The following is a 27,976-nucleotide window of genomic DNA, read 5'->3' as shown; positions in this document are numbered from 1 at the left end:
TGAATTTTTGAATTGTTTGCTCATGATTGGCTGAGGGAACTACGCATGCCATGTTTCCTAGAGTTGCCTCATGTTAAATAATAACAATGGAAATTGGTAGTTGGTGGTTGGTGGTTTGAATTTGAATTTTCAAATTTCAAATTTAAAAGGTATTTTCCATCCATCCCACTAGACATCTATAAGTAGACCTCTTGGGAGAGAGATGAGGGCACATCCAAGTGGAGAAAAAAACTAAGTGTTTTGTGCTTAAATTGGGTAGAATGGAAAGGGTTTATAGGAAGATTGAAAAGAGAAATCCTACTTCTCTTATCCATCCTTGTTTGGGCATTGGGGTGCGTCTAAAGGAGAGAATACACACCAATTGATCTATAGAGACATTTTCTATCTAAGATTAGTACCCTAACTCTCTATTTCATTCATTTCAAGTGTTTAATCAGAGTTTTACATGAAGAAGCATGTTGCATGCTTATGGTTTCTGGATTTTAATTCATCATATTTTCTATGTTTCCATATGTAGATCATGCATGTTAGGGATGATAGAATATGTTGATACTTCGATTGCATGAAAAAAAAAATTGATTAAAGAGTCCAAAAACATGTGTTTTTTCTCTAAAAATTTACATGCAGACAGTTGACCACCAAGTAGGTATGATCGACCGCCCTTTCGACATTTTGACAAAGTAATCTTTGGGTTGCTAAGCGGTCGACCGCCCTCAGTAGATAGTCAACTATTAGATATTGAGAGTGTATATTTTTGTACTTTTCATGTTTTTCTTTAAGATTTCAAGTCCTTTTGAGTCTAGACACTCTTTAGAGCGTGATTAATTGAGTCCAAATGCTATTTTACTGAAGGTTTTCATAGTTTTTCTATAACAACCCAAATTTTCATTTCAAAAATGATTTCAAATGAATCTTCAAAAGGTTTTCAAGTATTGCTAAGTTTCAAACCAAAATTTGGAGTCATGCATCCATTTTGCATCTTTTGGATGTTCTCCAAAACTTTTCAAAACAGATTTCAATGGGGGTTGTGATTCTCACACCAAAACTTCACATTTTTTCAAGTTTAAACAAGTAAAACAATATTTTTCAAATCAATTACCCATGAAGTGGCTTAAGTGAAAAATGAATTTTTCTTAAAGTTTAACTTCATTTTAATCCTTTTTTACAAATTTTTCATAGAAAAAACAGTTTTTTAATAATAAAAAAACAAATGGTTTTTAGATATAAACTTCAAGTGGTTTCAAGGGATTCAACCGTTTTCAAGTGTTTTCTAAAACTTGTCAAAATGTATTATAAATTTATTTTTGAAAATGTTTTGGTGAACTACAACTTTTTAGTTCCCCCATGGAAGATATGCATGCAATCTACTTTAGTAGATTCGGCCAGAACTTCTAAAACTAAGTCATTTCCTTTCTTTTTCTTTTCTCCTTTCTTTTGTTTTATGTACATGTTTGAGGTCTTTGAAAAGGTGGGAATAGAGTTTCCATTGGGCAAATGCCTCTATAAAAACTTTATGAAAACCTCTTCAAAAGGGGTTAAGGACTAGAAGTTCGATTAAAAAAAAAATACTAAATAAAAAGTGAAATTGCGACAAGTGGTTAGCTAGCCCTTTGCAAGCAATTGATTGGCAAATGTGGCAAGCATTTCTTTTACTTATTTCCCACATTTTTTTAAAAAAAGTTTGAAAAACAAAATGGGAGATACACACACAACGTAAGTGCAATAACCATTCTTAAAATAAGTGTTTTAAGGTGCTAGTTCTTACAAATCTCATTTAAAGAATGTTTAAAAGTCCACTTTCCTCATTTACAATGGTACTTTTGGACAAAATCTCTTTTTAAAGAAGGTATTGCAATGTTTTTCTTTTTCAAAAGCTAAAACTAAGTGGCAACTCCATTTTTTGAACCAAAAAGGGTGAGTAAGGGAACCAATGGCTTGGTTCATCTTAGTTGATTTTCTTTGGTCACCAAAATGTTGATAGTGAAAGTCACTTAAATCTCGTGTCAAGGTCATATTTAGTCATGGTCAATTTGAATATCAACTTGTTTATGTTTGTGCTTGATTAATGATTTGCTTCCATTTTTTTAATCACCTAAAAATGCTCCTATTGTCAATTCAATTATACGGAGGGAAGTTTTTTATGGTCATTTTGTGTTCAAATTGGATTTCAACAACTAAAAGGTAGAATTTCTCAAGAAATTAGAATTTATCAATAACTTCTCAGGAGTAATTTTTTATTACACCTAATGCATTCGAAAATTAAACGCATAAATTCTTTTTTACTTATTTTTACAAAAGATAGTTATATGACATATTGACCATCATTTATAGGCTTGATTTGGCAAAACAGCAAAACAAAACAAAAAATGAAATACAAGATGCCTTTTCCCGAAGACATTAAACCGAAAGTCCAACACCCCAATCTACACAAGTGTTTTAAATGTCATTGCAATGACCTCCTTCATATACATGGACTTCTTTTTAACTGTGGTTCCTTACAATTTAATGTTTTTGTTTTTTCTACCATGTTCGATTAAATTCACAGAGCATAGATTTTGATTCTTAAATTTAAATTTGTATCAATTCAAAAGAAAATCAATACACAGTTGTATCAAATTTTATTCAAATCTATAAAAATCCAAATTCATGATCCCAATTTCATTCTACCAAATGCAAGATTGAGGGGCTTCCTAGTTATGTCCCAAGTAATTTCCAAACAGAATTACCCACAACACCAATAATAAACATTTCTAGAAACCGTGACGAGGTTGTGCAAGAACAATTGGCAGTGCAAAACCCTTTCGAAATTGACAATCTTGCTATTGCAGGAGCCGATGCATCCACAAGTGCAGCTGTAAGCCCTAGCAATGAGAATTGAATTTGTTAGTCCCCTCGTGTCAAGTTTCCCTTTTGTACAGCAGCTCTGCAGATTGTCTATAGGTTCTGTGAGTAATATTTATTGCGTTCCATATATCTGTTTTGGACCCCTACTTGAAATAGCGAGTTAAAACAACCAAATGATCCAAGTGACCGGGTAAGTCAATCAGTCTAGAACAGTTGACCAATCTTATTTTCTAGGGATTCAAGGTTTGGCATGCAAAACTCGAGGGATGATCCCTCAAATTTGTCTAAAAAAAATGTGAATGATCCATGAGATTTCAAAGTGCATTAGTTCCAAAAAATAAATGGCAGTCTATTATATTTGAAATATTACTATAAAAAATATTATTGGACAACAACTCAACAAATTTGAGGCGCATGGACCAAATGAAAAAACAAAGAAAGCATTTGCAGACAGTTAACACCTATATAATAAAAGATTAAGAGGGCACAAACCATGGCTATCTCAGCATGCAAGTACATACAAATTTGCACTCATCCAATAAACCCCAGCCAAGACAAAAACCAAAAAACCAAAAACAAGAGAAAAAACGATATAACAATTAAAAAACAGCGCTCTTACACTTACTGATAGCGGCTTATCTATTACCACCACTAACATCAGAGTGATCCTGACTAGTTGATCTCCTCCCTCTCCTCTCGTGTCGGTGGGAGTGTATACAATGTTTATGGCGCTTGTATGAGCGTTCTTCCTTGTCCTCGTAATTCTCTTTTCTTCTTGGGGGAGAAGGAACCTGCATAAATTAAAGAGGAAATCATTTGCCACTCTGCACATAGGATGCATGAATATTAGCTCTGTTCTGTTCTTCACAATCAAAGAGCCCGACTTCAAAAGCAAACTTAGATCAAAGTGCAGAGTAACAATTCAAGGGCCATAAATTAATTGGCACCCTGTTCTACTAATAATAACAACAATTAGCACTAAAGAATAATTTTGAAATTGGAAAGGCAAGATGTTTATTGATTAAAGAGACAATAAAAAAGGGATAAAGAAAAGTTTGCAAAGCCCTACTAACAAATTTAGGTAACAGAACAAAGAGCAAGATTACAATGAAACTAACCCTATGAATTCAATTCTTGGATTTCGAATAGCACGGATTTTGACAAAATACAATTTCGGATTGCATTTTGTTCAAACTTGCCAATTCCAAGATCAAGCCAAACTCCATGCTCCCAAACGCAATGTAAAGTTTGTGAAATTTCTCTGGAATTTTAATGGGGAAACGATACCTGAAAGCGTTGCATGTATCTCCCTTCAGGAGGAGGTGGGATTCCAAGTCTTTTCATATCATCATATGGAACTGGCCGCCTGTTATGTTTTCCCAAAAAATAAAACAAAAACAAAAACAAAAGAATAAATACATATGTTTAAAAAAAATTAGATGTCTCTGCTGCAGGGGCATGCCAAGAGACTTTCACATTGTTATCCCTCCCTCTTCACCAATCTTCCTTGGTTGCCTCACAGCATTTAGCATTTTAAAGGTAGCAGGTTTCTGAGAAAGTGTCATCAAAAGTTCAAATTTTCTGAACCAATAAAAATATCAAGGGTAATTTAGAAATTAACACCATCCATGAGGAAAACTGGCTCAGTAGTTGCATGAGCATGAGCATGAGCATGAGCATGTGCATGTGCATGTGCATGTGCATGTGCATGTGCAGGTGTGCAAGAGGATCACATGTGACACAAAGATTGCAAAGAACAAAACCATGAACAGTCAGGAGCTGAGTATACATCCAACAGTTGAAACTTACAGCTCCCTCAGGCGCTGAGGATATGAAGGAAAAGAAGAAGGAATCTGCAATATCATTTCTACCCCTAAAAGCTGCCACATCCCAATTATAGAACCCAAAAACCAGTTAATTTGAATGGGACAGGGTATACGGCAACTTAGCTCATCTGTGAAATATTACTGAAATTCAAGCAGTGTAGCAAGAGATATAGAGAGGATGTCTCACAAAAAAAAAAAAAAATCTTATGGAACCTAAAACAGAGAAATTCAGCCCACTTCCTAAAGTCATACTATCAGTCCAGATAGTTCTCTTTTTTTTTCTTTTTCTTTTTTTTCTTTTTTTAATAAGGGGTGCAACACAAAGATTTCCCAAGAGGTCACCTATCCTAGTATTACTCTCGCCCAAGTATTTTTAACTGCGGAGTTCTGATGGGATCCGGTGCATTAGTGCTACTATAATCGCACCCACTTTTTTTGTGCCCCATCCAGATAGTTCTCTTAAGATGATCCCTTATGGTCAATAATCTCCTAAGCATCACAGCACTATTGACTATCCTCAGGGTCCTGCCCAGGGGAGAGAAATGACATGTCAAAGGCCACATAAAACTGTAGGTGCCATGCACCATGATGACCAGGTTGGTGCCATTTCATGTAAATATAAAACAGCAGTTCAGTAGAAAAATTGAATGTCCAAGAAATTATATGAAAGAAAATATAATATTCTGTTCACCCAGGCCAACTGCACAGTTAACCCTCTAGTTTCAATAATTGAACTTTCTCCATGCCCTTAGTTCTTTTGATTTTTGCAAACGATAGAGTTTAGCTACTAAGGTTTGTTGATAAATTTCCATATTCAAAAACAAGAGAAAAAGTTATTTTATGAGACTATAATTGCTTGAGTATACAAAACAATATTACAATTCAAATGCAAGGATCTAAACTAAAAGGAGGGAAGGGTTCAAGAGAACAATTTAAGAAAGATCATTGGGCAAAGCAAAACAACTGTAAGTTTAATGTAATACATTAAGGGCATCATATAAACTGGAGTAAGGGTACATACAGAGGAGCTCGAAATGGCCTTTCTCGTCCTCCAAAACGAAGCTGTCCTGATTCCTTCTTACCACCAAGGCCGCCTCCTGTTGAAGAAAGATTACCTCAAGCTAATTTATAGAAGCAAATGATGTTTTAATTGAGAGTCTCTAACTAACCTAACCTTCTTGGAATCCACCCAGGCATCAACTGCTGTCTGTTGTAATCAACTATGATTTCACAATCATCAATAATGGAATGATGAGCATCCTATGCACCAGAGAAATGCAATGAAGAGCTAAGACAAAAACAAGGAGCAGCAAAGATAGCTAAGACAAAAACAATTAGCAGCAAAGTTAAATTGATCAGATTCATAGCCATGCAATACAATTTTAAATAAAAGTTGATAAAATGTTATTCACATGGCTGAAATTTGTAAAATTTATTTTATCACTAAGGAGTCATGTATAATATAATACAAAGCACAATTACCCAAAAATAAATGTCTCATCAACAAAAATTATTACAGAAACAGTATTTAAAGAACAAGATAAATGGTTATCCCTCACAAGGAGAAGTACAACAGTTCGAACAATTTTATTGTACATGGTAGTTGGAAAATAGTAAAAATATTTTCTTAATGGTTTTATTATTATTTTTTATTAAGATTTCATTTTACTTATATTTCAAATTCATATAGCTATTATATTTTTATTTTAAATAAAAAATTATGTATAAAATGAGGATTTAATCCACAAAAGTTAATTTTGGATATTAAAGTATTCTGACAAGTTGCCAAAATAACTGAAAACCATATAAATCTAATTTTCGCTTCCTTTTCGAATATAGTTGAAAACCAATAATAGAAACCAAAAAAAAAAAAAAAAATGGCAACATAAACACACATGTTTTCACAATCCATTTCTTTTCACTTCAGAAAAACAAAAACAGAAAATAGAAAACACAAACGATACCAAACAAACACTAATTATATGCATGTAAGGAGGACTAAGGAGCACTCTCATCAAAGTGAATCCCAAGAACTCTTAACCTAAACCACTTCAAAACAATAAAGTTACATCTTGGATCATAAACACTATTAAATTTTTGAAATATTAGGATTATCTCATAGCATGGTTTACTTGAACCATTTTAAGTTTATATGGTTAGACTGGCCAAAAAGTAGCCACAAATATTTTTCTAATTTTATTTGTAACTTTAATAATTTTTATTATTTTTAAATACATATGTACTGTATTTATTTATAATATTAAAAAAAAAAAAAATCAAAAGGCTAATGCCCGAGTACCTTGGGCCTTATGCCTCACCTTACAAGGCTTATAAAATGTCTTGCACTACACCTTCATCTTTTAAAACATTTTTTGGAAACATCACGCAATAGATTTTAAAAAAAATAATAATAAGTAAAGAGTTGCATTAAAGGGCACAAGGAACCAAACACAAAGAAATTCAAAATATAAACAACAACAACAAAGTCCCACTAGGTGGGGTCGGCTATATGAATCATTTTCCGCCAATTTATGCGATCGTGGACCATTTCTTTTGACAGATTCAAGGATATTAAATCCTTACTCACTATCTCCTCCAAGTTATTTTAAGTCTACCCCTACCCCTTCTACTGCCCCCCACAGTAACTAACTCACTTTTCCTCATTAGTGCACTATGTGGCCTACATTGCAAGTGTCCATACCATCTAAGTCGTCCTTCCCTTATCTTATCTTCTATTCTATAGGTGCTCCACCTAACTTACCACGAATATGTTCATTCTTTAATTTATCTATAAATATATATGACCAAGTGTATATGTCTGGTTCAAAATTTTCCTCGTATGCAAAATGGTGCCCTGAATCCTCTGCGTATACCCCATTCTTTCCCCTCAAAAGCTCTCCAAATTATTCCCTTCCACCTGCACCAAAACATACAATGGATTACTAACTCCCACGCCCTTCTATTACTATTACAACAACCTTTGAATTTCCAAAAGATACGCAAAGAAGAAATGTTGGACATGACACACAAACTTAAACCACTGCCACACAATACTTGAAATATCTCAAGGCAAAGGACAATGAAGCAGGAGTGATCAGCACTTTCCCCTTCCTACTCGCATATATGATATCTATCTGCCAGGATCATCCCTCTTTTACTTAAAGGTATCTCAAACAAGAAAAGCCTCTGTTGAAGGTTCCAAAGCAAAGAGGAAAACTTCACAGGAGCTTTATCTCTTCAAAAGCCTTCTAGGGAGGATTTTCAGAACAAAGGTCCATCTGTTTATAAATCCTTCACTGATATTTTCAAGCTTTTGCCATCCATCCACCTAGAAGAATCCTCCAAAATAGCTTATCCTATACAGCTGTAAGAACTCAACTTCATCAGCTCCCAATCCTGAACTTCTCTCAACTAAAAAACAAGTTGCATATCCCCTCATTTTCCCCAACATCATCAACTTTTGCATTTCTGTTGCTCACCAAACAAAATAAAGGGAGGAAGAATCCTTCAATACCATATCTCCACTGCAAACATTCAGCAAAAATCAAATTTTCCCATTGCCATCACCAAAAACCTAGTGAACTTAGGAAAGTTCACTTTTTCATGATTCCTTCACACAAACCAAACCCATAAAGGACACATCTTTTGTAAAACAGTCGTCCTTGCCTACTCATCCCAGTTGCTGATAACTAACCTCCAAAAAACATCACCCTTAATGGCATGCCTCCAACACCACTTGCCAAGAAGGACCTTGTTGAACACTTGCAGCTTGCTAAGGTCCAGGTCCCCTAATCTAACTGGGGGACACACCTTGTTCCACTCCACTAAATGTTGCTTCCTCTCCATAAAAAACATCTTTGAATCCTATCCAACTTCATAGCAACTGAAGGTAGAATACTAAACAAAGACATAAAATAAGCAAGAAGGCTGGCCAGTGTACTTCAAAAGTGATTCTACCACCCTTCAGTTCTGCACTTTCTTCATGTAGTTAATCTCGAGTGATGCATGGTATGGATGTAGTTGAAATTCTGAATGACTATTTTCTCACTGGAATTTCTCATCTGTGTTTTGCCAATAAGAGGGTTTGTTCAACACATGTTTAGCTCGTCAACATTGATCATCAAATTGTTCTAGCCTTCTCTCTCTTTTTTTTTTTCTTTTTTTTTTTTTATTTGGATACACCAGGTTTCCTGGGCTTACGTACCAGATTAATCCCACGTCTATGTCAGCCGTGCCCACAGCCAACACACGTAGGAGGTAAATCCGGATGTGTGCTGCAAGCGGCAAGGCTTGAACCCCAGATCCACCGTCGTAAGCGACCTTCTCTTGTGTGTTCTTTTGGTGGATATTCATCCTTCATGTCAAAAGTTGAGTTTTCACCAAAAAGTTGAATGATATGGGAAGAAAGAAGATTTGAGATTTATTTTTATTTGATTATTAATTTTATTTATTTCAAATATTTGGGTTTATTTGGTAATTTTTATTCCTCTAACGCTATGTTTCGTACGATGGAATGGAATGATCATTCCAACATTTTATTCCATTCCCATGTTTGATTATATTTTCAAAGTAGGAATATTCATTCTCTTGGAATGCTCATTCCCACTAAAAGTGAGAATAGGGATTCCAATAGGAAGATGGAGGAATATTGATTCTAACCAAAAGTAGGAATCCCCCAACCCCCTCACCAACTCTCCCCAATACTCCCCCATCTTCTCTCATCCCCAACTCTCCCTGCAGCTGCTCTCTCTCTCTCTCTCTCTCTTTCTGCACCTTCTCCCATCCCTCTGGCAACCTCCCACCATCCCTTCTCCTTTCCATTTCCCTTTTTTATAAAATTGAATATGGGATTTTGGGTTGGAATTTGTGAATTTGTGAATCTTCAGGAAGAATGTATAGTGGTGTCCCTTCTCCCTTCGTCTCTTCTTCTTCTTCTCTGTCCCTTCACTTTGTTTTTTTTTTCCATGAGTGACAATGCCAATGACGACAAAGATTCCAGCGACCATGGACGAACTGATGCTGAGGAGGACAAGGCCAAAGAAGCTGAGGTGGTGGATGAGGCTTTCGCTGAAGGGCATATGAAAGGGGTCGTTCGAAGTGGAAGAAGACAATATCCATGGATGCCCTAATTAAAGGTCTGCCCAAATCTGCTCTTGGACGTCACTATTAAGCTTCAAAAGGAATGGGTATTTTGAACTTCATTGAAAATTACAGAATTTTAGTATGAGTTATTTATTTAAGAATTTTTGTGGAAAATTACACAGCTTTGTGTAAATTACAGAATTTTGTGAGTTAATTATTTAAGAATCAAATTTTTTTTTTTGAATTTATTTAGTGTTTTATTTTTTTCTTTTACAGATAGAGATGTGTCCAAAATAAATGGGTATTTTGGTTAGTTAGCTATCTTATATTTGTTAACCAAACAAAAAACAAGATAACAATCATATCCAATACAATACAGTTCATTACAAAGTCTAAATTAATCCTGCAAACATTAGCCACTAATTAAATGCATCATAAGATTCTAATTTTTAACACTTTCAAGTAAAATAATAATACCTTTAACTCTTTAAGTTAAGCTTAATTCATGAAAAGTTTATTCTTAAGAAAGATTAACCAAAATAAGTTAGTCATAATTAATTATGTAAAAAACTAAATTATTACTATAAAATAAATAATAATATGGATCTTTTATGAGTTCATAATAAAGAATAGATAAGAAATAAATATTTTCAAATTTCATCTTGGAAATATCTATTCCTTTCTTATAACATATTGAATGAAATAATAAGCAATATATAAAGAATAACTATTCCCTTAATTCTATAATTTGACACCATATTACATCTTATCTCAATGAACAATTATTCAGAAAAACCATACGAGCCGTTAGTGAATAATTTTATTAAAAAAAATTTTGGGAGTTACTTCGTCTAATTTTTTCTTTAAAATTCTACACATGCATTATAAATGATTGCTTTATTTATTTATTTTTTTTATGTAGTTAAAAATCATCTTTAAAAGAGTTAATTTCTTTAAAAAAAAATTATTAGATTTGTGCATTTTACTATATTTTTAAAAATTGATTGAGTATTCCATTTCATTATTAATAACTTATACCAAACATGTGAATGGAATGAAGAATGGGAATGTCCATTACATTCCAGTGTGATTCTATGTTTATCACAAAACAGTGGAATGTGAATGGTCATTCCATTCCACTCCCCATTCCATTCCATTCTTCAATCCATTCCATTCTTATCCCATTCCATTCCTACGTACCGAACATAGTGAGGGTTTACTTTTGTATCTCTTTATTTATTTCCATGTTTACATTTAGGGTTTAAGCCTACATAAATGCTTTAGCACGTAATTTGTGGAGAGTTGGCATTATTGAAATTGAGAACCTAGTTGAGTTCAATGTTTTAAAAGGCGAAGGCGTAAGGCGAGGCGTTTTAACCCTTAAGAGGCGAGGCATAAGCCTTAAGGCGTTGGGGCGTAAGCCTTAAGGCGTTGGGGCGTAAGCCTTTTGAGAATTTGTTTTTAAGATAAAAAAAATGTAAATAAATATATGTATTGTAAAAATAAAGAAAAAAAAAACCACAAATTTAATCTAAAAAAGAAAAATTAGATATACAGTATACTCTGCAGACTACTTGTTGGCCATTCAAAAATTGCTAACTTGAGTACATGACTTAAATCATGATGAGATAGCTATGCTACTATAAAGTTCAAACTATTTCATGATCTAAAATACAACTCTCAGTTATTTTGGAAAGCCAACTCATATTACGACATTGCTTTTATATAAACATGTAGTTAAAATTTTCTAACCAATTCTAACTCGAGAACCACAGACCCAAAATGTGTAAGCCTCAACTAAAAAGGCACAAAAGGCATGCCTTTTGTAAAAATGCGTAAGCCTTAGCAAGTAACGCTTAGTCTTTTTGGAATTTGGTATTTTAGATTGAGCCTCAAGGCATTTTAGGCATGCCTTGCCTCGAAGGTCAAGGCAAGCCTTAATTGAGCCTTTTAAAACACTGGTTGAGTTTATGCCTCTTCCTTTAATTTCCCATTTTATTTTAATTTTTTATTCATTCCACTAATTTCTTTCAGTCCCTCTTCGTTTTTTGTTATTTACTTGCTATATTCTATTTTATCAACCGATACTGCATGAATTTCCAGGCAGTTCTTCTGCATATAAATGGGCTAAAGACAAAAAGCAAAACATTGGTTCAGCAGGAAAGTGTGGTAGTAATTTCCCAAAATGAACAGAACAAGAAAAGTATGCAAGACATCAACTTTTAAGCAATAAAACGATATGCAAGACATCAATTTTTAAGCAATAAAACAATCACTGTACTTCATACGCATGCCGCATCTCTCTTTCAGTTTCAAATTCAACAAAAGCATACCCACATGATGCACCAGTCACTGCAAACATGACAATTAAGTTAGAAATGCAAGTGATCATATCCATAGAGAAATCAAGAAAAGGACAATACACTTGTTATAATTAATTCAATACATCTCCATTCTCAACTTCTTCAGACAGAATAAAAAATGAGTTCAATATATTTTTCTAGAAGACTTGGTTATACACAGCCAGAAAGAACCATTAAACCGACTGCAACAGCACCTTGAACCATCTTTCCATTATGTTTCCTTTAACTGACTAAGTTGGAACTTATTACCTTCAACAATTAACCAGGAAAGGGAAAGGAAACAAAAATTTCTCCGTAAATGACTTGCCTTAAAAACTGCTCTACTATGAAAATATCAAAACAACAAGCATAATAAATTTTCAGCCCATAGCTAGTATATTTGCACTAGACAACAAATCTAAAATGATGGACTGTTAAAATAACATAATTTCAACAAATGTGATGCGTATTTTAAAAATTAAACGGATTAAGAGCAATTTTTTTCTTCTAAAATCTATGCAATTTTTTTATTTCTTTAAATAGGAAAAGTATGAACTCTGCTTTTAATCAATTCTAATGTATCAGTCAAAAAATGTAAAGAATAGCATCAATAAGACAAGATGCTGCTAATCCAATCTGCATTCAGAACAGATAAGCCGGAAAGCGCACATTTTAGGCTACTATAGTTTTAGTCCATAATAGACCCATGGCAAGAAGGCAAGCAAGGATCACCAACCTGACCGGTCACGGGTTCGAGTCCAAGTAAACAGCCTCTCTGCATAAAAGTAAGGGCAAGGCTGGGTACACAGTGATAACCTTCCCCCTACCCTCACAAAGCAGGGAGCATTGTGGCCAGGGACATCCTTTTCTAACTGACCAATGGCAGGCTTTCAGCCAGCATAGAACTTTGCTTAACCTCTTAAAGCACATATACTTGGTATCATAGGAATTTGGTGATGTTGCAGCTGGAGTAATAACTTAAAAAATAGGAGTGCACAAATGAACTTTAGGCTTGTGAGTCATCCACTGACACACACTTGTGCACATCATATACATACATAAATACTAACATATCACATTTTATTGTCTTCAGGTCACCATCTTGAAGACCTCATACTTGTGCCACATTGACTTCGACATTAATGTCCTTCGCATTAATTAGTACCTTGACACCAGAGAGAGAGAGAGATGGGACTAAATGATTGATTGGAGCACCAAATTGGGTCTACTAATCCGATTGAAAATTACTATAGCCTCTTCGCACGCACTCCACACATCCTCAAAGCTGTTTCTCTGTTCCCCATTACAAAGGAGAAAAAGAAGATAATTGCAAAATAAACTGTCTTGTAAGTTGTGAGATTATAAATTATCAAGTAGTGGAAATGGTAGTTCAGTAATAGCTGAATTTATTATTTGCCTTTATTGAGTCAATGTGTGATATGTAGGAAAGACTAAATGAAGGAATTTTCAAAGGGAAAATTAAGTAAAAAACAAAAGAGAGAGAAAAAAAGATATTCCCTTTAATATAATCCTATAGATAACAAATTATACAACTCCTAAAAGCCAAAACCTCTTTTCAGTCCTCATCTGCGCAAAATATTGATTCTCAAAAATACCCTTGAAACAGAAAATCAGGTCTCTCTTCTCAATCTCTCTCAACTTCAAATGTGTGTCGTCAATCATCTCTTTCTGATGTACTTATCTGATTCATTTCATCATATGTTTGTTCCGTGAAATTCTCTTGCCAAAATTGATTTGCTTTCTTTTTTCCTTTCTATTTCTGAATGGTTTCAAGCATTTAATATGCATCTGTTCCAAAAATCGATTTTTCAACTATTATTTTTATTTTCTAGGACTGGTGAACATGATTTTCAGTGAATTTTTTCTTTTTTTTTTTGTGGGAAAAGGGAAGAGAAGGGTTTTTTAGTTATTTCATGTCATTGTCATATTTTGTTTTGGGGTTTGTTTAGATGCTTTGACAATTTTTTAAGGTATGACATGAATTGAATTTTGTTGATGAGGCTGGGATGTTGTTAAGAGACCTAAGTCAGAAGCTTGGTGATGTGATTTCAAAGAACATATCCTAAACAACAAAATGGTTACAGTGGTTTCCCTTAGAATCTAATACCCTATGGGACAAGGTCACAAAAAGTAAATATGGAACACATAAGAATAGATGGGATTCCAAAGGGAGTGGTAATGCCACTCATGCGAGTCCTTGGAAATTTGTTCTCAGGTTGCTAGTCTTTTCTTTCCATTCACTCGTTTTAAAGCAGGTATTCGAGATAAAATTAAATTCTGGAAGGATATTCGGGTTGGTGAGTCGTGAGTTTCATTGGAGCTGTCGGTGATGCATGTTTAGACTTTTACTCAGTGCGCTGGATTCTTTCGTGCCAAATTCGTGGGGGATACAACCCTATGGATTGGGGACGCTTCTAAGTCTTTCTCTTTGAAGTCTTTGTTTTCCAATCTCATAAAACCCACAAATCCTAGCCCTTTCCTCTTACACAAAATTTTTTGGAAAGCAAAGATTCCTTTTAAAATCCAGTCCTTCATTTGGGCTTTAACTCTTATGCTAAAAAAAAAATGAGGCCTTTACAAAGCCCTTAGTCCAAACATTTGCATGATTGGCAATGAGTCTAATGAGACGATTAGTCATTTGTTCATTCATTGTAAGGTAGCAAGATACATGTGGAACAAGTTTTCGTACTAAGGTGAGGTTTGGGTGGCTCCAGCAACAATTAAGGATTTTTTTAAGGTGAAAATTTTGGGGTTTTCAGAAAAAGGAGAGAGAAAGGATATTTTGGGACTCTGCTGGTTTTACAATTTTGGGGTCACTTTGGCTGGAAAGGAATGCTACAGTTTTTAAAGATCAAATGACTTTTCTAAGATTGCTTTGGAAGAAGTTATTTTTGTTGCTTTTTGCGATCATTCTTTTGGGGTTTTGGGGGGGTCTTTTGCTGTCCGATATTCAAAGGGACTGGAAAGCAGCTTTGATGTAACTTGTTAGTTTTTCCTCTTTTATTTGCACTTTCTTGGGGGATTTCTTATCCTCATTTCATTGTAATTATGTTTTCTTTTTAATAGAATTGTTTGATTATCTAAAAAAATTTTGTTGACAGGTCTTCTCTTGAATGTGATTAAATACAGTGGATTAATCTTAGCTTCTTAAAAAAGCATAATCTATAAATCCATAAACTTATCTTTTAAACTTTTTATCTTCCTCCTTATATGTTTTATATTCCTCTTATACATTTTTATCTCCCTTAATATCTCTTTTAGAAATACCTGCGAGGAGGAGTGAGTTAGTTATTGTTTCAAGCATGAAAAGGAGTAGGGGTAGCCGGGTAGGCCTAAAATAACTTGGAATGAAGTAGTGAAGAAGGATTTAATAGCCCTTTATCTAATAGAAGAAAATGCTCTTGATCAGGTGAATTAGCGGAAAAGGATTCATGTAGTCCACCTTGTGAGATTTAAGACTTGTTGTTGTTGTTGTTGTATGAACTTCTTACTATTAGAATTTTAATTTACTTATAATTACAAATCTTTTGCAAGATTTGTTAGCCAACAAAAACTAAAACATATGGGCGTACTACATAAAAATTTGAGTTTATATTGCTTCACTTGTCATTCTCCATGTTTGCAATAAGTTTGTAAACATACTGTCAAAAGAACCAAAAAATCATTTACTCCTCAAGAATTTGGTATTTTTCTTCTGTTGTTTAACCTTCTTTTGTTATATATATATATACTACCTTAGTAGTTTGAACATGGCATGAATGGTTGAATGGCCCATGTAGCAAAAATTGATGGAGGTTGGCAGGCTAAAGGATCCTTGCTTTGGAAGCATATGTTCTATCCTTTATGCTTTTATTGACTAGCTGACAAAGTTAATCGTTTTTTTTTTTTTTTTTCTTCTTCAATTTATGTACACCTTCTTGACTTGAATTCAAATTTAACTTGCCACTGAAATTCAAGCAAATGAATCTAATTAATTTTGATTTACTATTGAGCTCCCAAATCATGTCATTATTTATATGGATCACAATTAGAAGGAAAAATTTAACTCCGCCTAGGATGAATGTACTAATCTTTTCACACCCAGCCCAAGCCCGCATAAAGGAGGAGGGTTGTGTTAGGTAGCTCACAGCCAGTGTAAAACTTGTTAGATCACTATGATATGAATCCTTACTGATTATTCGCTGGGTTGTTCCTTATAAGAAACACGTTGCACTTACACCACCCAGATGTAGCAAAAAGTGGGCAAGGGCAGGCTAGATCGTTGCCCCAAAGCGACGCACCATTTTTGCACCTAGGTATGGTGTCAAATATGCGTAGTTTCTCACATCATTCTGGACATAAGGGAGTAAAGAAGTTAGTTTAGAAAACTAGGATTAGATTAGCAGCTAGAAATATAGGGACACTTACAGGTAAAAGCATGGGAATTGTGGACACAATGATTAGAAGAAAAATTAATCTAATATGCCTTCAAGAAACTAAGTGGGTTGGGGAGAAAACTAAAGAAATTGAAAAATCAGGATTTAAATTTTGGTACACTGGAAAAGAAAAACATAAGAATGGGGCAGGAATTATTATCGACAAAAACTTAAAAGATAGCATTGTAGATGTGTCAAAAGAGTAGGGGATAGAATTATAAAAGTAAAGATGGTCTCAGGCCAAGAGATAACAAATGTCACTAGTGCTTATGCTCCTTAAGTAGGCTTAGCAGAAAACCTTAAGAGATAATTTTGGGATGATATGGATAGTATTATACAAGGCATATCAAGGACTGAGAATATAGGAGCATATTTGAATGGACACGTTGGAAGGGATAATAATGGATATGAGATGATACATGAAGGATAGGGATATGGAGACAAACAAAAATTAGCTTATGAAGATGATCTTAGCTTTCACCACGTTTTATGATTTTATTACAATGAACACTTGCTTCAAGAAAAGATAAGAACACTTAATAACCTTCAAAAGTCGACAAAATAAAAGTCAAATAGATTTCTCTTAACTAAGAGGATAGATTGTTTATCATGTAAGGATTGTAAAGTTACTCAAAGTGAAAGCTTAACCATGCAACATAGAGTTTTAGTATTAGATATATGTATTAAAAAATGGACGAGAAAGGATAAAATAAACCAGAACATAGTGGTGCAATGTAAAGGGAGAAAATATAATAAAATTTAAAAATGAAATGATCAAATATGGCAATTGGACTATAGAGGATGTAGACACAAACACTCTTCGGATTGGGATAGCTAGTTCTATTAAAAAGATAGCAGAAGAGATTTTAGGTAAATCAAGAGGAAAATTCTCAAATAGTAAATTAAGTTGGTGGTGGGATCAAGATGTCCAAAAAAAACTATAAAGACAAAAAGAATTGGTATAAAACATGGTAAAAATGTAGAAACATGGAAAACTTTGAAAAGTACAAAGAGGCGAGAAAAGATGCAAAAAAGGTTGGTAGTAAAGCTAAACATAGATCATTTAATAATTTGTATGCAAGATTAGATACAAAAGAGGGGAAAGAGACATATTTAAACTTGCTAAAGCTAAAGAAAGAACAAGTAAGAACTTATGTAATATAAAATGTATAAAAAATGAGGATGATATTTTCTTGGCTAAGGAAGAAGACATAAAAGAAAGATAGTAAAGTTACTTTAGTAAGATATTTAATGAAAACCAAGTAAAAGGCTTAAACTTAGAATTGACAAAAGAGAAAAAGACCAAAAATATGAGATTTATTCGCAAGATTAGAGTTAACAAAGTTTGCACTAAAAAAGATGAAAAATGGAAAATCTATAGGACCAAATAACATCCCAATTGAAGTATGGAAATGCTGAGATGATAACAGTATATGGTTAACTAATTTATTTAACACAACTATAAAAACTAAGAAAATGTCAGACAAATGGAGGAAAAGCACTTTAATATATACAAAAATAAAAGAGACATTCAAAATTGTAAAAAATATCGTGCAATTAAACTCATGAGTCATACAATAAAACTGTTAGAAAGGGTAGTTGAACAAAGATTAAGGCTATAAACAAAGCTCTTAGAAAATCAATTTGGTTTTATGCCTGGGAAATCTACTATTGAAGCTATATATCTTTTAAAACCATTAATGGAAAAGTTTAGTAAAAAAGAAGAGAGAATTGCATATGGTATTTATTGACTTAGAGAAAACGTATGATATAATACCTAAAGAAGTTTTGTGGTGGGTTTTAGTAAAAAAGAATATATATATATATATATATATATATATATATATATATATATAGTAGGTATGTTAATCTCATTAAGAATATGTATGATGGAGTAATGACCAGTGTTAGGAATATAGGTGAAGAGACTAGAGAATTTCCAATCACAATAGGTGTACATCAAGGATCTGCTTTGGACCTTATCTTTTTTGCTTTAGTGATGGATGAATTGACTATGAGTAGCCAAAATGAGGTTCCATTGTGTATGTTGTTTGCAAATGATATTGTTTTGATTGATGAAACTGTGAGGTTCCATGGTGTATGTTGTTTGCAGATGATAGTATTTTGATTGATGAAACTTTAGAATCTAGAGGTTTTAGGATAAGTAGAAACAAGACAAAATATATGAAATATAATTTTAGTAATAGTAGGAGGAATATTGGAGACGAAGTTAAACTTGATGATGAAGAAATCAATAGCAGTAGTTAGATTTTGATAACTTGGATCTGTTATGCAAGCTAAAGGAAAAATTGAAGAAGATGTAATTGCATAGAGTTAAAACAGGTTGGGTAAAATAGAGAAGTGTTTCGAGTGTGCTTTGTGTTTGTGATCGTAGAATACCCTTAAAATTAAAAGGGAAGTTTTATGAACGATTGTAAGACCAGCTATGCTATATGAATTAGAATGTTGGGCAGCTAAGAAACAACTTATCCAAAAAGTAAAAGTTGCTGAAATAAGAATGCTTAAATGGATGAATGGTATAAGTATAACGCTAAAAGATAAATTAAGAAATGAACATATTCATGATAAGTTAAGCGCAACTACTATAGAAGATAAGATAAGGGAGGGACAACTCAAATGGTTTGGTAGGCTGTAGTGCGCCAGTGAGAGAGTGATTTAGTTACTGTGAGGAGTAGTAGAAAGGATAGAGTAGACCTAAAATAACTTAAAATGAGATAGTAAGGATTTAATAGCCCTAAATTTGCCGAAGAAAATTATCCATGATCGCATCAATTGGCGAAAAAGGATTCATGTAGCCAACCCTACCTAGTGGGACTTAAACCTCTATTGTTGTTGTTGTTGTTGTACAATTAGAAGGGAAAAAATATATATATTTGGAGGTCATCGTTTGCTTTCAAGTTTTTTTTTTTTTTTAAAAGAATTTGATTGTTTGTCGGATAGATTCTCTCTTATTGTCGCCAATCACTCAAAGAAATGAGTAAAGTATTTGACACAAGCATATTCAAAATGTTATTTTATACTGAAATTTTGTACCATGTGGTTTGATGTTGAAACATAATAAGTGACAATTATGTGTACGAGCAAGATGATCCCATGATCTTGTGTCTTGGGACTTCTATTTTTTCAGGATTCTCAATGAGAGAGAGAGATAAAAGAGCTCACTTGGCTGTTGAGTGTTCAGAATTCATTCATTCCCAAAACCGGGGGGAAATAGAAGGCTTTGGATTAGGGACTCTTGGGGTTCTTTCTCTTCAAAGTCTTTTTTTGTTCATCTAACTAAACCTATTATTCCCAGTCCTTCTCATCGAGATGAAGTGGTATGGAAGGTTTTTGTTATTTTTAAGATTCAAGCTTTCATATGGACTTTGGCTCTTAATAGGGTTAATACAAATGGCTTGCTTCAGATTAGGAAGCCTTATAAGGCTCTTGATCTTGACATCTATCTGATGTGTGCCAAGGAAAGTGAGATCAATTGTCTCTCATTCCTACATTGTGCAGTGGCAAGGGCACTGTGGAATAATTTGTTTTTCCTGTAGCATCGTGGATTGGGTGGCTCCAAAGACAGCTTACAGTTTCATATGAGTAAAGTTTTGGGGCTCGGAAGGAAGAGAAAAAAGAAAAGGTTTTGGTTTTGTGTTGTTTTTGCTATATTGTGGACTCTTTGTCTTCAAAGGAATGCCAGGATATTCAGAGATTAGATGATTCCAACACATTTGATTTGGAGAAGGCTTCATTTTTGGCTGCATTTTGGGCATGTTCTTTTGGGGTTTTTAAGGGTATTTCTCTGTCCAATATCCAGAGCGATTGGAAGGCAGCATTGATGTAAATACTCTGTTTCTTTTTTTCCTTTTGTTTTTGCTATGGAGGAGGATAGCTTGTCCTCTTTTTTTATATAAACAAAAAAAAAATTATTAGAATAGAGCAGAATGTACAGCAAAAAAGGAACAAGAGAGAAGAAAAGAAAAGGGGAAAAATAGAGGGAAAAAAATCCTCTCTTTACATCAAAAGAAATTAAATACAAAGATTGCAATCTAAACCCAAAAACAAAACTCAATGCAGTAGAGCCAACCAATCCCGCTGTTGGTCTTCCAAAGAAACATGATAAAAGAATCCATTACCGACACCCATAGAATGCAAGATAAACAACTCTACTCCAAAGCAAATTATTAGATATATTCACACCTTTGAATGTTCTAGCATTCCTCTCCAACCAAACACACAAAATAATAGCCATAACAGTGCATAGCCATAAAGCTTTCCTATCCTTTCCTTTACCAAAACCTTTAAACATGATGGTACAAAACACCTTCAATGTGGGGGCAACAAACCCAGTTTTCACCAAATATATCAAATAAATTATTCCAAATAGCCAATGTGAAAGGACAATGAAGAAACAAATGAGCGCAAGTCTCTCCACTCCTCAAACAAACATAAATGTCTGGTGACAGACTTTTGTTAGGCCTACTCTTTTGAAGCAAAGCATTGGTGTTGATTCATTCAAGTATTGCAGTCCAAATGAAAGCTTTTATTTTCAAGCCTTTTTATCTCTCTCCAATTGAACATGGAAAGAATCGAGCAACCTAGTCGAGCGAGCCAACTTATTAATCTCTCTCTCATTAAGATTTCTCCCAAAATGGAAATTCTAAAAATGCTTATCATCTTGCAAAAGAAGAAAGCATAAATAAGAGCATCATGAAGATAGATAACTGAAAAAGATGAGGGAATGTAATAGACAAAGACATTTCCCCCACCCAATAGTCTTCCCAAAAGTGTCCGTTCCCCATTTCTCATTGAATGCTGGACTTTAGGAAGAAAATAATCATAAATCTGAGATACAAACTTCCAAGGACACAATTAAATAATATTAATTTGCAAGTTTAGCATCTGACCATTTGGTAGTACTCCAAATTTAATGTGAATTACCCTATGCCAAAGAGAATTAGGTTCTAAAGGAAAGTGCCATAACTATGTCTCCACCAAAGAAATGTTTTGGGACAACCAAATTACCAAGACCAAAGCCTCCCTCCCTTTTAGGCCTACACACAACCTCCCAACCCACAAGATGATCTATATTATCCTTTCCCTCACTCAACCATAAGAAATCCTTCATTAATTTCTCAATCCTCCACGCCAACATCACAAAGATTCTAAAAATAGAAAGGTAATACAAAAAGATGGAAGATAAACAAGCATGGATGAGGGTGATATGACCTCCTAGAATGAAGAACGCTCCTTTCCACTCAATCCAGTCTCCTAGCCACTCTCTCAAAAACAGGGTCTGAGATAGAGTCAGCATCAGGGTTACCACCTAAGGGGGCACCTAAAAAGTCAAAATGGTACAAACTGCTAAACTTACAAAAAGGTCAACATTAACACCAAGACCCACCAGACCACCATTGTTACTTAAGAATGATTTGAATAATTAAATAATATCGCAAGTGCTTTCTCAGTCTCTTCTTACTTAATATTCAGAAAAACACAACATTGGATGGAAAAATACAAGACCTAGTATTCATATATAGTGCATTGGCTTTGGATGCTTTAAGGAAGTTAGCTTTTCTGAAGTTCAGCAAGAATGGAGGAATCTTTTGCTTTGACATTTCCTAGTATTTATTTGTTTTTCCAGTTTCTTTTTTCTGGTTTTTTCAAGAAATTTGACAGGAGATGTCGTATTCTCCTCTTTGTAAAATCTTCTCTTATTAAAGAAATTTCTTCTTTTGCCATCAGAATATGTATATATATATATAAGATCCAGTGCACAAAGCTCCCACATCACCAGGATTCTAGGGCAGGCATGATGTGCATAGTCCTCCATTGTGGAGACTGTTTTTGTATGATGAAAAAGGAAAAAAAAAAATTATTAGCTGTAATATATTGAAAATTTTTATTTTGGCATTATATTTCTACATTTGCATCCAAAGATTCAAATAAATAACAGCTACTTTACTACAAGATATGGTTAAATACATGCTTGATAAGAGATTTTTAGATTTTACTTGTTCCGCTCTCCATGAGATCTGTAGGAGGTTAGCTCTTCACATCTTTTCAAAACCAAACATTCTTCAAATATATAATCTCGGTAAATGACCCAACTTTTGTTGGGCTTTGATAACACGCTGGTTAAATTAATTCTGGCTTAATCTCTTTCAGTTCTCTACATGGAATTTGCAGTAATTTTGATCAGAAGAGCTCCTCATTGTGGAACTGGGCAATCCACTTAAAGAAGAAGTGGACTATGTCGCAGCTCAAAATTCATCCTGGCTGCTTCCCTGAGTTGCTTCAGAAAATAATGACTAAAATTGTTTCTCAATTTCTTTGACTATTAGTAGAGTAGTTTTCACTAATGGGGGCAAACAAATAGTGTGATATTATTTGCACCATTTGAACTTGGCTATATTTCTTTCCCTTTTATTCATAATTTTTTTCATTTTATTATTATTCTCTCATCCATCAGTTTGTTGATACTATGCCCTAACTACAAATATAAATTGACAACACCTCAAAAATCGTCTTTGCTTTCTTAAATTGTGGTTTTTCTTTTGCAAAAATGACACCTATGTGCACATTTCACACAATAAAACATATTGAATTGAAGAATATCTATCACATGACAAATATTTAAAAAGGTAAGCCAAGAATTTGATTATTTTAGTTCAACACAATCAATAAATAAATAATAATGTGATGGAGTGCAATCTATGGATAATTTAAGGCAATCATATTCTAAGCAAAAGATTTTACAAATTAGGGATTTGTCTTTGGAATCTCTGATATCAGGGGAACTCTAGTTAATTTAGAGTTATTTGGAAATTTTAATTATTTTCGGATTTTATTTTGATATTTAACTGTTTGGGGTTCTTTTATAATTTTTTTTACTCAGAGCTTATGTCATTTTTTTAATTAAAAAAGAAGATGCATTAGATAGAGGGAAAAAAAAAAGTTACAACCTAAGTGAGGACAACAAGTCCTCCAGAAAATTTTGTTTTAAATCAAACTCAAAATCAAAAAGAAAGAAAACAATAAATAAATAAATAAAAACAAAACTAATAAAATAATAATCAAGAAAACCCCTCTTCAATCCCTTTTAATCGGAGTTCACAAGGCACTTAAAGTTAGCTAGTTCCCTCTAACCCTTCTTTGCTTCACTTTTAGCACTATCAACATGCACTTTGTTTCCTTTAGGGTCAAAGAGCTTTAAACCCATCTTATAACTTAATTGCTGAACTTCTAAATCCTTCTTAGAAATTTCCTCCACAGATCCCTCCTTAAATTGTTGTTTATTAACCAATCCATCATCCTCAAAAACAAAAACCTTCTTCAATCCATCCATCAAAGATGGACGTGCATACAATAAATCCCCAAGCAAGTCAAAAGAGTTAGAAAACATACCCATATTGTTCCCAAGTCTCATCCAAAAGCAACTCCCCATCACAATCAAACTCACTAAGGTCCTCACTATCATTATCCAAGAGGTTCCCCCATTTCCTCGTCTCCTTACCTTTGCTAGCCCTTTGGCTAGTTACACCTTCTTAGCATGTGGATGGTCCACAATACTCAACTCTCCTTTTCTATCTCTCCTTAAGATCTTTGGTACTACCTCACCAGGATGTTCTGTCTTCTCCATATATTTTCCTCATTTCCATACCCATTTGTTTCCTTTTGACAAAGATAATCATTTTGGCCCCTAAATTTATCAAAATTGGTTCCCGTAGCAAAAGATTCTAAGCCCCCCCCCTCCCTCCCCTAAAAAAAGAAAAGCCAGAGCCATCATTTTTTTGTTAGTCTTGTCCACAGCTGATTCTAAATCCTTTGTATTTCAACAACCATCATTAGGGATTCACTTGAAGTTCTGTCTTCTATGTCTCCCAACAAAGGTGATATAACATCAACCAAACTCTCAAATTAATAGATACACAACTAGCTTTCACCATCTCTTGTCCTTCAAGCCCATTTAGACTGAATTCTCTTTCCAATGAAAAGAAGTAGCTGTCTGCTTTTTCTCCAGCTGCAAAGCAGAGGGTGGGACATGGGCCTGCTTTGTAGAAGGAAAAGAATCCATAGGCTGCCCATTTAAAATGTATCTTTAACTTTGAGCATGAATGCTGCCAGCTGAAAGACTTTTTTTTTTTCTTTATGTTCCAGCTCTCCCATATCAGCTCCGAACGAACTTTTTGCAGATTTGCACTACATTTTACACAAAGTTGCTCTGACCCTGGTGATACAACTTCCTTCCAAGATTGCGGTGCTCCCTGCCCTACACCAAAAATTCCAGTCACTTTATAGCTATCTTCCTTAACCGAATCAACCACCAAAGAATGAAGCCCTCTCACAAAACTACACCAACCTTCATGACAAAATCCACTTGATCTTATCTCATAATCTTTTTTCTTATTTTATCTTTAAGGTTTCTAGACTGCCTAAAACTATACGCTTATAATGTAAGAGATTATTGAATTTTGGAGAATAAAATATTGAATCACGTGTTGACTCATGACAATCTCTCCTTCTCCCTCATATCTGCATCTCACTCCCTCTCCTTCTCACATGCCTTCTTCTTTTTTCTTCCTTCTTCATCTTCTTTGTTATCTTTTTTCTATTTTCTTCTCTTCTCTATTTCTTCTCTCCTCTCTCCCTATTTTCTCTTTCTAATGTGTCTATCTCTCCATCCCCTCTTTCTCCTCCTTTGTCTTACATTGCAATGTCAAAGAAGGCCTTTGATTTGGCCTGAGATTACAATGGATCAACCCCTTTTATATAATAGTTAATCCTTTGCTTTGTGAAACCTAAATCTGAGTATTGACATCTTGGGGATGGAAGCTGGCATTGAATGACATGGATTTTGAATTTGAAATTAGCAAAGTCAAATAAATGTGGGAGTAGAATGCCCAATAATAGAGGAGAATGGAGATGCTAGAGAACTTTCAGCACAACAATGCCACACATTGCTAAAGGCATAGCTTAACACACATATAGATGAATTTTAAGTTTTTTTTATGTCAGAGAAAACAACCCCTTATTGAATTACCCTATTTAGGTTTCTTTTCATTCAAGATCCCATGCATTGTTCATATACACATTAGTAAAATAAAAATAACAAAAATGCTCAAAGCATCCGAAATGCTCATTTGAAACGCGAGCAATGCCAATGGCAGAACATGAAATCAAGAAATTACCAATGTCTCTCACTAATCTCAAGTTCTTCACTCTACCATACTTCTTCATAGCCTGCAAACCATAAAACATATGACCTATTATTGTCATAAAAATTCAATTAATTAGCTAATAAATAAATAAAAAGTTAATTAGAGGCTCCAATAGGTTTCTTATGGAAGTAAGAAAAAGTAAGGCAAAGTGATGTAATTTAGTTTATTTTTTCACTCTACAATCTATATGAATCCAAAGAATTTATTAGAGAGAGAGAGAGAGAGTTGTGGTTTCAAGTGCTTAACTTGATGTTGGAAGCAAAGAAAACCATTGCTTCTTCTGACAGTAAAACCACACAGTAGTATGGCAGCATAAGATCTCAAGATTACTTTTTTTTTTTTTAAAATTCTTTTGTTTAACTTATATGAAACAAAGGTAGACTCAGCTTTCAGAGCCTAAGACAACTAATCCGTTAACTTAAAATTAGCATGAAAAGCAAAAAATAATATAAGAATCACAAACACACCTACATAGACACGTATCATTTTTTTTTTATGCCTCCCCTTGGTAGAGAATTTTGTTTGAAAACAAGTATATCAAATATCATTAAAAATAAAATTTTATTATAATATGATGATTGAAAAAGAAGACGAATAACTAATTTTTTATTGATTGATCTAATACAACAACAACAACACAAGCCTTAAGTCCCACTAGGTGGGGTCGCCTAAGATGAATTCTTTTTCTCCAATTCACTTGATCAATAACATTTTTCTCTACTAGATTAAAGGCTATTAAATCCTTCATCACTATCTCATTCCAAGTTATTTTAGGCCTACCCCAACCCATTTTCATGCCAGAAACAATAATTAACTCACTACTCTTCACAAGTGCTCTATTAGGTTTTCGTTTCAAATGTCCAAACATATATCTTTGTTTCTTAGTCTATCTTTTAATATTATACCACTCATCAACCTTAACATTCTCATTTTAGCATCTTTTACTTTTTGTACTTTGTTTCTTAGTTGTTCAACATTCTAAACCATAAAAAATAACTGACCTTATAGCAGTCTTATAAAACACACACAATATGCCTTATGCACTCCATTTTACCCAACCTGCTTTAATTCTATATATTACATCTTCTTCAACTTCCTCTTTCTGCTTGCATAATAGATCCAAGATCTGGGAATCTATTAGTACTAATAATTTCTTGATTATCAAGATTAACTTCTTGCTACTACTCCTCCTTACGTTACTGAAATTACATTTCATATATTTTATCTTATTCCTACTTATCCTAAAACCTTTTAACTCTAATGCAGTTCTCCAAAGTTCTAACTTAGATTTCACCCCGCTCCTACTTTCATCAATCAACACAATATCATACACAAATAACATACACCAAGGAATCTCATTTTTTGAATATTCTTAATAAGTTCATCAATCACTAAAGTAAAAAGATGAGGACTCAAAGTAAAACCTTGATATACACCTATTATGATTGCAAAATTTTCCAAATTTCCCTCCCACAGTCCTAACACTAGTCGCTACTCTATCATATAATATATACCTCAGTATATCTACTGCAAATCCCCTTTTTACTAATATCCATCAAACAATTTCCCTAAAAATTCTATCACATGCTTTCTCTAGATCAATAAAAATTATATGTAATTCTCTCTTCTTTTCCCTAAACTTTTTCATTAATAATATAAAAGATAAATAGTTTCTGTTATTAATTGACTTAAAATGTATATTTTATTTTCTTTTTTATGTTCCCCAATAACTAAATATGGAAAATGTAATTCTTTCATATTTTCCTTTCTTTTTCGTAAAGGATTCGAAAGAACCAAACATGGGGAAAATGAAAATGAGAATAAACCTTGCGAAGGGTGTCTTCGGTTGTCAGGCGAGAGAGGCGTCCGACGAAGACAGTGCGGTAAGGATCGCCAATGAACTTAGGATCGCCGAAGGGGTCATCTGCAAGAGAAAAAGGTTGGGTTGAGAGGGAAGAATTTGAACAGTGCGACAGCAGGAAAGTGGGGAAAAAGAGAATACAGAGGCCGGCGGAGGAACAAAGGAGAGCTCTGTAAACGGCGTTGTCGTGCGGGAGAGTGTCGGTGCCGTCGATGCTTCCAGCTTGAATCGGATGGTAAGCGTCCGCATAGAACACCGAGTTTATGTTGCCCCTGCTCATCCTCTCTCTCTCTCTCTCTCTCTCTCTCTGCAGGGTGAGCCTTGTTACGAATCCAACCCCAGCGTAGATTTATTTTTCCCC

The 27,976-nt window shown here is 34.0% G+C and overlaps 1 protein-coding gene and 1 pseudogene across 3 annotated transcripts; both read right to left on the bottom strand.

The window, feature by feature from the left end:
- Window positions 1–2,592: 2,592 nt before the first annotated feature.
- On the bottom strand, window positions 2,593–27,976 carry LOC131150541 (U11/U12 small nuclear ribonucleoprotein 35 kDa protein). 3 transcript variants are annotated; one of them, XM_058101315.1, is made up of 9 exons: window positions 27,757–27,976; window positions 27,581–27,678; window positions 25,725–25,776; window positions 12,034–12,104; window positions 5,840–5,930; window positions 5,692–5,767; window positions 4,132–4,210; window positions 3,470–3,635; window positions 2,593–2,861 (listed from the first exon to the last, which is right to left on the bottom strand). In XM_058101315.1, the coding sequence occupies exons 1-8, from the start codon at window positions 27,893–27,895 to the stop codon at window positions 3,480–3,482; spliced, it is 762 nt and encodes a 253-aa protein (XP_057957298.1). In that variant the 5' UTR covers window positions 27,896–27,976; the 3' UTR covers window positions 2,593–2,861; window positions 3,470–3,479. The 3 variants fall into 3 exon arrangements, with proteins under 3 accessions (XP_057957298.1, XP_057957299.1, XP_057957297.1); XM_058101316.1 differs by having other exon boundaries at window positions 3,464–3,635; window positions 27,757–27,974; XM_058101314.1 differs by having other exon boundaries at window positions 2,593–2,852; window positions 3,464–3,635; window positions 27,757–27,963.
- LOC131152528 (5S ribosomal RNA) lies at window positions 4,980–5,098 on the bottom strand (annotated as a pseudogene).

The sequence above is a fragment of the Malania oleifera genome, chromosome 3 (genome assembly GCF_029873635.1).
Source record: "Malania oleifera isolate guangnan ecotype guangnan chromosome 3, ASM2987363v1, whole genome shotgun sequence".
NCBI classification, from domain to species: Eukaryota; Viridiplantae; Streptophyta; class Magnoliopsida; order Santalales; family Ximeniaceae; genus Malania; species Malania oleifera.
This window is presented reverse-complemented; position numbering and strand designations above follow the sequence as displayed.